The sequence below is a fragment of the Arachis ipaensis genome, chromosome B10, assembly GCF_000816755.2.
Source record: "Arachis ipaensis cultivar K30076 chromosome B10, Araip1.1, whole genome shotgun sequence".
Taxonomy (NCBI): domain Eukaryota; kingdom Viridiplantae; phylum Streptophyta; class Magnoliopsida; order Fabales; family Fabaceae; genus Arachis; species Arachis ipaensis.
This window is the reverse complement of record NC_029794.2, coordinates 47,296,367-47,306,533: the sequence shown is the minus strand read 5'-3', so window position 1 is coordinate 47,306,533 and position 10,167 is coordinate 47,296,367. Positions and strand designations below refer to the sequence as shown.

The 10,167-nt window shown below is 33.5% G+C and overlaps 2 protein-coding genes across 3 annotated transcripts; one reads left to right on the top strand and one right to left on the bottom strand.

Moving 5' to 3' along the window:
• Positions 3,903-5,688, top strand: LOC107624215 (protein TSS-like). Its single transcript, XM_021114549.1, has 4 exons — positions 3,903-4,449; positions 4,557-4,690; positions 4,802-4,886; positions 5,035-5,688. The coding sequence occupies exons 1-4, from the start codon at positions 4,423-4,425 to the stop codon at positions 5,686-5,688; spliced, it is 900 nt and encodes a 299-aa protein (XP_020970208.1). The 5' UTR covers positions 3,903-4,422.
• LOC107624448 (fluoride export protein 2-like) lies at positions 6,229-9,244 on the bottom strand. Of its 2 annotated transcripts, XR_001616896.2 has the most exons (3): positions 9,030-9,244; positions 7,437-7,681; positions 6,229-6,970 (listed from the first exon to the last, which is right to left on the bottom strand). XR_001616896.2 is itself a non-coding variant. In XM_016326942.2 (2 exons), exons 1-2 carry the CDS (start codon positions 7,578-7,580, stop codon positions 6,743-6,745), a joined length of 372 nt encoding a protein of 123 aa, XP_016182428.1. In that variant the 5' UTR covers positions 7,581-7,854; the 3' UTR covers positions 6,229-6,742. The 2 variants fall into 2 exon arrangements, 1 of the variants encoding a protein (XP_016182428.1); XM_016326942.2 differs by lacking the exon at positions 9,030-9,244 and having other exon boundaries at positions 7,437-7,854.

Genomic DNA, 10,167 nt, shown 5'->3' with positions numbered 1-10,167 from the left:
GGTGTGTATGGAATTTATGGTCCTTGAGAGTATTGACATTGTGGTGGTTCCATATATGGTTCATATGGCTCATATGATTGTGGGTATGGCGGATGAGGGTTAGGGTCATATGGAGGTGTTTGGTAAAAAGGGGCTTGTGAGTATGATTGAGGGCTATGTTGAGGGTATGGCTCATAGGCATATGGTAGTGGGTCTTGATAGTCACAAGGAAGTTTACCATAGCCATTGAATTGATATGCATCATAGAATGGCTCTTGTTCATAGTGGATTAGTGGAGGTTGTTGCCAAGAGGATTGATCATATGCATATGGCTCCTCCCACTCTTGAGTGTCCCATCCTTGATACACATCCTCATTGAAGCTTCCGTTTCCCCGGCAACGGCACCATTTTGATGAGAGAAATTGTATGTGTGGTTTAGAATTTCACAAATGAAATCTCGTTGCAAGTATAGTTCTAAACCAACAGACAATTCCTTCAATAAAAAATTTGGTTGTCACAAAAACAAACCCCAATAAAAATAAACCGAAGTATTCAAACTTCGAGTCGTCTCTCAAGGAATTGCATGGTAGTGTTCTTGTTATTGGTTATGGGTTGTATATTTTGGGATTTTTGAATAAAGGAAAAGAAAAGTAAATTGCAAAAGAAATAAACTAACAACTAACAAAGCTCTTGGCAAGGTATGAGAACTAGAAGTCCTATCCTTGTTATCATCATCAATTGTGATGAGAATTGTTCATTGCTCCATTTAGTTAACCTCTAACTATGAAGGAAAGTCAAGTGGATATCAACTAGAGATCACAAGTCCTAGCCAAATCATAATGAATGACTAGCTTTAGTGACATTCAAATTGACTAGCAACTTTCAATTATATATCAACAAAAGAGTTTGATAACTCAAGTGTCACTAATTACTCAACACAAGCCAAGAGAAGGAAAGATCTACTCTAACATCCTTCCAAGCATTTTATCAAACACTTGGAAGGAATAATAGGAAAGTAAGATAAAATTGCAAGAAAAGTAAATCTACAACTACTAATTGCAAGGAAATTAAGAACAACAACTCAAATCAACAATAAAAGAAATCAAACATAAATTGCATTAAAGAAAAATAAAAGAAACAAGAGTGCATCAACAACAAAGTAAACAAATACAAAGAGTAAAATACTAAACTAGGAAGGCAAAGGTAGAGGAACAAGAAATTAGAAAGGAAAAGTAAATCAAAGCATGAATTAAACCTAGATCTAAGAAATTCTAATCTACATCTAACCTAATTCTAGAGAGAAGAGAGAGCTTCTCTCTCTAGAAAACTAACTAAAGCATGATGAAAACTCAACTCTGTGATCTCCCCTCATCCCCTCTTGAATTCTGCATGTAAGGGCCTCAAAAATGAGTTGGATCTGGGCCTGGGAAGCTCAAAAATCGCCCTCAGCGTTTTCACTTTAATGATGTCACGTGCGAGCAACGACACGTACGCATCGCTTTTCAATTTGCTTTCCACACGTACGCGTCATGTCAAGCGTATGCGTCATGTCAAGTGTACGCGTCGCCTTGCGACTTCATATTCCACGCGTGCGCGTATGCTACGCATGCGCGTCGATGCATGCACTCCAAATCCTTGATTTTCCATGACTTCTCCACTTTGCATGCTTTCCTCTTCACTCCTTTGATCCATTCCTAGCCTTTTCAACCTGAATTCACTAACAAACACATCAAGGTATCTAGTGAAATCAAAGGTGAATTAAAACTAACCAATTAAAGGCCAAAAAAGTATGTTTTCACACTTAAGCACAAATTAGGAGAAAGTCATGAAACCATGCCATTTCATTGAATAAATGTGAGAAAATGTGATAAAATCCCATAAATTAAGCACAAGATAAACCCTAAAAAGGGAGTTTATCATAGCATCAAGTGAACCTCAATTAGTACACAAATAAACCGAAATTAGTTCAGGTTTGAACAAACAGTAAAAAAGACTCAATCATTAACAAAAACACATTGAATTCATTTTTGGATCCAAATGAACCTCAATTTAAACTAAGAAATAAACCGAAATTACTTAAAGAATAAAAAATTTGGTCAATACTTATCAGCAGCATCAAGTGAACCTTAATTAACACACAAATGAATCAAAATAAACTAAGAAATGAACCAGAATTATTTAATGATGGCATTAGAGAAAATCAAAACCAATAAAGATGTTTGCAAAATGTTGGTGTTATTGGTGATGACGATAATGAAAGAGAAAGATAACGAAAAAGAAAAAGAAGAAGAAGACGCAACATCGGGAGGAGGAGGAGGAGGAGGAGAACCTGCATGTGCAAATTTGGAAGAAGAAGAAGATTTGCCATTTACGTTAAAAGTGGGAAGTTGTTTACATTTAAAAGCCAGTTACGTAACGCGTGGATGTAGAGGAGGTTATAACAAGTTGGTTGGACTTGGTTAGTGAAATCACTTAGATGCAGAACATTATTGAATTATATTTTGGTGTGTTTATTTATATTTTATTTATTATTTTATTATAAAATAATTCTTTCGATTAAACTACGGTTGAATCAATTAAACCAATAAATTAATAAATCAGTAACTAAAATAATTTGATGACCGATTCGATTTTCAGAATCTTACTTAAAACAAATTGAAGAATATGATAAACACATTTAAAAAAATCTAAATACTAAAAAGACAAATCTAAATATTAGATATATATATTAAAAAAAATTAGAATAAAAAATAATAAATCAAATTAAATTTGTACATTTAAAAAATTTAAAATAAAAAATAACAAATCCGACAGATTTATAGTCTTCACATAATAGTAAAACACAAAATTTCAACAATACTAAAGTATCACTATCAAAGTCCAACATCAAAATTAAAAAACGACACCTGTATTTAGAATAAAAAATAATAAATCAAGTTAAATTTGTACATTTAAAAAATTTAAAATAAAAAATAACAAATCCGACAGATTTATAGTCTTCACATAATAGTAAAACACAAAATTTCAACAATACTAAAGTATCACTATCAAAGTCCAACATCAAAATTAAAAAACGACACCTGTATACTAGTTAATTATTGCCGTTTATTGGAATAACGGTCAACAGAATTGGCACTCTCCTGCCCGCTGTTTATACTCGATGTCAACACGTACGGACATATGACGTGTACGGGGACGCAAAAAATTATTATCTAATTTATGGTGTTTGCTAAGGTACGATCATAAATTCATACGTACGGATATGTTTAACATATGGACAAATAACAATAAGTCTTGTGGAATTTATTTTTCATATCAAAATTTAATTTTTTTAAAAGAAAATATATATTATATCACAAATCTTCCTTCTTTTCCTCCACGGCGCCCTGCCAAGGTCACCGCAGTATTCGTCGCGCGCCTCACCCAGCCGAGGAGAACGTCGTCGCGTCAGAGAGCGTCGCCGTCTTCCTCGTTCCAGAGAGCATCGCCGTCTTTCTCGTTCTTCATCACCGTCGTCAGCCTCTCCCTTCCGGTAACTCTCCCTCTGTGATTTCTTTTAATTATTATAGCACTGTAGTGATTTCTGTAATTAATGGGATTTACTTTAATTTCTGTGATTTTATAGTCGTTGTTGTTAATTTTGTCAATTCTTGCTTTAATCCAAAGTCTGCCTCAATGTCTGCAATCAAGAAGACTAACATTCAATTTCTTTATGATTCATCAAGAATGGAGCAAAATGTAATAATCCTGGTTGGTTAATTACCTTGTGTTTGGTCTTGAACCAATCACCAATGAGCAAAGTGAAATCACCAGCAGGGTTTGGATAAGGGATTGGGATGACAGATCTGTGATAGATATTGAGTCCTCCAAATCCTCCAGCGGCTTTGTGAAATGCAGTTGATGGAAAGTAGGAAAAGGTGCCAATCTGATCCTTGGTTTAAAACTTGTATGTGTAGTTTGAGTTTGGAGGAATGGCACAGTTTGTTCCCAACACTCCATCTTGCCATGAGTTCTTCTTTTGCTTAATGCCATTCCTATATATGTTTTTTGCTTCTTTTTTTTTTTATTTGTGTTCAGAACAATATTCCTGGCATTGTTGCTGCCATGAATTATCTTCCCACCTATTTATGCCTTGTATAAATTTTATTAATCATGACCTAATAATGTGGTTTGACTATCATCATCTTATGCTTAATAAATTTACCTCTCTTGTACCAGCTATGCTTTAGGTCATCTCAAATTAATGTTGGAACTTGCAGTTTAAAGCATTATTTTGGGTTATCATCTTGTGGTTTGACTATTATCATCTTGTTTGTTATCTGCCATAAGCATGATCTGTTATTTTCTATACACACTTGTCTATTTAATTGCAGGCATTGGTGAAGATGATGGCTGTTTGATGTACCTATCATCGAATTACTGCAAGTGCCTATAATCTTTTAGATGTGGTTCTTTACCAAGCAACTTATGGTAATCATGTGAAGATTCTGTTATATTTGCTTCTCATGTAGTGTAGAAAGTAGAGTCTATCCATCATTATTGTTGCCAATGAACTTGTTCGAGTTTTGCTTATTTAGGCCACAATATATCAGCAAAAGGCGGTCGATATAAATGAGAGGGAGCTTGAGCTTGATCATCCTGACACAATAAAAAGCTATGGGGACCTTTCTGTCTTTTACTATCGTATGCAACAATACGAGCTTGCTTTGAAGTAGGTTACAATGACTCTCCTCTTCAAAATGGTTTAGATGCCTATGCCATGAAGAATTTCTGTTGATTGTTGTATTCAGGGCACCAAAAAACTGTGACTCTTTTAATGCAGTGTGTCAGATCTTCTGGATTTTATAAGTCCCGAGCTTAATTCTAATGGAAATGAACAAGCTCAGAGAAAACAGCAGCGTGGGAAAGTTCTCTGCCAAATTTTTACATGGTGTTACCTTATATATTTGACATTAATTGCTTTATTGTTATAAACTGCTGCTACCTTTGTTTTGTAAAATTTTCTATTGTGTTGCCTCATTATGCAAGTTGTCGATTATATCTCTAATCTTTTAGATACTTCTACCAATAAGTGAACAAAACCTTCAACGTGAAGATGCACCAAGCAATGTGGGTGTTGTCTATAATGGCTTGGAATATGCTATTGGTACGGCAGAAAACAAAACAAAAGAAAGATCTGGCATGGTGGATTATAAAGTTATGAACGAAAATGGCAATAATGTCCCTATGTATAGTCCACCACTGTCAAGTGAATCTATTCACCAGGAGGAGACATCATCAGATGAGGGCTGGCAAGAAGCCAATTCAAAAGGGCGATCTAGGAACACAGCGAATCACAAGCTTGGTCGCAAAGGATCTCATCTTTCAAAGCTGAGGACTACTGTTATCAGAGAAAGTCCACAGAAATCAAGTTCAAGAGTCCTCTCAAAAGTATTTTCTCCATCTAGGCAATCAGAGCCTGAAAACTTGGCTTTCATAGAAGATTCTGCCGGTCAACTAAGTCCAACAAAACCTACTAGAGTGTCTAAAAGTTTTGCTAGCCTAACACCATATGACACGTTCATGTCTTCTGGAACAAATTTTTCTTTTCTATTTAATAAAATAACAAAGGAATTGAACTATAACCACATAATTAACAAGGTTCTTTTTTTATTTTACACTCTGCATAAAGAAAAACAGAGAAAATATAATGAAAAGCCAGCATCTTAATTATATAATGATATATATTTTTTATAATTAAGATCAATGGTTAAAAATCATTGAAACATCAGGATATCGATACATTTTAAAATTCTTATTTGATTTATCCGTGATTTTTTTAACATAATTGACTGTGCTTTCATCATTGCTTTCTCATCTGAATTAATTAATTATGTAAAATACATTCATATTAACATCTTAATATTTGTTCATAAACGTTTATCACCATTCAATAATTCATATCTTCTAGGTATCGTGAATAAAATAAACAAATGATAGCTTTACATGTCAAAGACCCTCTGCTCAAGTATAGTATACACCTATCCCCCGGTCAATTTTAAACATTTATTTTTCCTTTTCTAATTAAATAAAATAAATTTAGAGATGAGATAATTTTGTAAAAGAGAAGAGAGAGAGAGTTGCAAGAAAACAAAAAGAAGTCTTCATATACAAATCCATACATTTGATTTAGAAAGCAATCAACGATAGAAAAGGACTGTTGCTTTTATCACTGTCTATTACTTTAATTAGAAGTACACTCATGAAGATAAGCAAGGCCAAGGTTTTGTAAATCTAGCTCTAAGAGCATCACTAATTGGCAAGTTTGTCAATATATGCTTCAATTTCTTGTCACCCTTTTCCTCTTTTCTAATAGCATATTTTCTTTCTAATGATAAACTTATCATCTTTGGCAGCAACTGTATTAGACCTTGGAAACTCATTTAGCCATAGACCATAGTTTCCTTTGCAGAAATGATATATGTACCATTGTCATCTTTTTTCTCCTTATGATATGGCTCATCTAAATTAATTAAAAATTTGAGAGCTGATCAAACATTAATCAAAGTCCTATCAGCATACAGTTCTATAGAAATTATTGAGCCTAAAAGAAAAGTGGTAAATTGCATCACTCAACTTCTCCATACTCGAGTCCTTCCTTATAGAAAAATTTCATTGCTTCTAAAATTAAGAAGGATCTTGTGGTCAAACTTGGACTTTTCCACCAATAAACACACTGTCCAAAGGTCAAAAGTAGATATTGCCTTCTGCTATGCCCCAATTGTTATGTGCTAGTGTCATATCCCGTTGCCCAAACAGGTACATAGTAGATCAAGATTACAAGGACAAATGAGGCACACATTGTGATAATGGCATACACATAGGCTCTCCAAGGATGATTGCTTTCTTTCATTGCATTGAACTCAGCTGCAAAAGTTGAGGCAGTACTCAAACACCCCAAGAGACCTAACTGTGTTCCGATTACAATAGTGTCACAATCTTTGGTATTGACCTACAAAATTTGTAATGAGAAAAATGAGTTTTTCTTTTATTTTTGCAATGTGAAATTGGTTTCTCTTTATCTAAAGCTAAACTTTATATCACAAACCCTTTATAGACTTCGTACCAGCCATCGGATATCACATCAATCATACTACAACTTTTTAGTGAATGACTCATATGAATCCATCTTTAGCGGTTGTTGAAGATTTGGATTTGTAACAATAAAATCTTTACATCAGGAATATATTGATGTATAAATGATTCTAATTTGCTATTTCTTGTATGTTTAACACAGTACTTTTGATGGTTGTACTAACCTTTTTTTGTACATTCATAAATTAATGTATCTAGACACAATTGTAACAATTTCTCAATGGTATCTAATTTAATTGTAATCCTATTACTATTATTAGGTTAGAGATTAGTAAATGCAGCAAATATTGGAGCATTGGGAGAGGAGCACAAAAGAAACTTACTGCTTCCTTTACGGTGGAAAGTGCAGCCATTACACAAGCAGCTGATACATTGGCAATAAGAGTTCCAAATGGCATCCATTTAAACAACCCTGCCCTTCCTAATCCACGACGGTTGAGCCGAGCTAAGAACCATCGAATCCACATGCCTACAGGTCAAACCATGCAAGCGAACCATAACTCGGCACCACTTCCACCATTCTTGAACTTAGCCTTCACAAGTGCACCACTCACACCCCATAATATTCCTAAAATCACCAATATCGGCTGTTATATTCTTTCAACCTTCTAATAACTTGTACTGCAATATTTGTTTTTTTAGAATTTATATAATTGATAAAACTTGTATTGCAATTTCAAGCAGTAAGTGAGATAGATTATTAGATTTCTGGCACTAATATACAAATGTTCTATTCATGTCAGGAGAAGGATGCAAAGAATATTGAGATTCTAAATATTAGATGGAAAATTTTTGAGCTGATGATGAGTCTAATAAATTCTGCAGCCATATCTTTTATATAAACTTTCTAGTAGTTTTTGAGCAACTAATATTCTTTTTATTTGATCGATGTCCAGATTTATATACACTGGATCGACTGAAATCACTTTAGATATAGCTCAAGACCTTCTCCAAACAGCTGATCAATATCTATTAGAAGGACTTAAGAGGCTCTGTGAATACACAATTGTGAAGGTGAGCTAGCAAGTCTTGCATATGGCTGCAGTAATATTAGATTATAGATACAGAAAGTGGCAAAACCACTATCCAAATAACCAAACCCACCACAACTTATGTAGAATCCCTCACAAGACCTAAACTTCGTGTTGGATTTAGACAACAAAGCCATTTAATTTTGCTAAAGCTGTTTGTTGCGGCCTATAATAATTGAAAGTCAAAAATAGTAACTGAGCTCTTCTTATCTGCCATCCTTGAGTAGTTAAATTTGGCATTGACAGGGTTTAAAGTTTTTCCTTTTTCAACCTCTACACACTCAACAAATAAATAAAAAGAATGAATCAGAGATCTAACCAAAGCCAAGACCATCATAGGAAGTTTGTCTATAGGTATCCAAATCCATAATGTAATGGTTTCAATTTCTAGTTACACCACCCCCTTCTTCAAAGGCAACAAGAACACAGCAAATTTGGGAATGCTTTTTCTTTTCTTTTCTGCTTAATCCAACAACGAGAGAAATTAAAGTGTTTAAAAGACTATATAAACATGGAAAATCACATGAACTAGAACCTGAAACTTGTTACACATACATCATAAAATCGTCAACAATATTTGATTATTTGAAATTGATTGATGTTAACAAATTTAAAGAATAAACAAAACATCTTCCATGTTTTTAACCACCAATTAGGCATAAGTGTCTTAAGATTCAATCTTTATATCCAAATACATCCTTGTCAATTAGATTGTTCAGAAACAAGAATAATAATAATGCAATCACACACTTTAGTTCATACTATGCATTGTATTTGTCTTTTTTAGCTCAAATGATGCAAAATTATTTGTAAAGAGACAAGAGGGCCAACACAAGCATGCCACAAATTCTGAAGTCAAAGTCTTTCTTACGGACAGGATGTTACCGGAAGGGAGAGGCTCACGACGGTGATGATGAACGAGGAAGACGGCGACGCCCTCTGACACGACAAGGTTCTCCTCGGCTGGGTGAGGCGCGCAACGAATGCTGTGGTGACAGGGCGCCGTGGAGGAAGCTTCTTCGTCTTCTTTACTGGAGAGAAGAGAGAGTGCGAAAAGAAGAGAGGGAGACAGAGAAGAGATACGAAGGTTCTGGGAGAAACCCGGGAAAAGAGAACAAAGTGATTTTTTTTGTATTTTTTAAATTTATTTATTTTTTTTGGTATGAATGAATGATTAAGGTTTATGGAAGTTGTTAATAAGATTGAAATAATTTTTTTTAGTATAGATAAATAATTAAATGTGTTTTTATTTTTGTTTTTTAAATTTTAAAACTATAAAATTAAATAATTTAATTCAATTTAATTAATTTAAAAAGATAATTATTTAAAAAAGGGTATTTGGTATTTTTAAAAAATTAAATAAAAAATATTATTTTTATTTTTATTAAATTATAAGGATATTTTAGTAAAATTAGTGATATAATATATATTTTTTAAAAAAAATCTGATGCTGACGAAAAAAATAAATTCCACATGACTTATTGTTAGGGGTGCACATGAGTCGGGTGAAGCGGGGTTTGATGTGACATCAGTAGTTAATTAATAAATAATTATTTTAGTTGCTTGAATATATATTGTAATAAAATAACTGAGATGTTTTATATTACAAATTAACGACTGTCTCTAAAACATGTATCACGCCAACACTCATTATTTTAATTATTTTAGGAATAATTGGTCACCACTATGCACCATCTCTTAAATGTCAAAGCATTGACCCAAATGAAACAGCATATAGTGGTCAAGTGAAATTGGATAAGGTTGAAGCTAAATTTGACCTTTTCTTGACAAACTACGGCATTGTACCCGATCGAAAAGAAAAGAAATATATATTAGTCCGTCATTATTACATCACTCCTATTTATGCAGTGGTCCTTTTTAATAATTGTTGGTCATGCTGTGGTCGTGTTCTATGTTTATTAGAATATAGAACGTAGATTGGAGTATTTTTCCCCCCTTGGAAAAATAGAATTTCATATATTAGAAATTGAACGGAAAATAATTTAAGAAGGGAAGAAAAAAT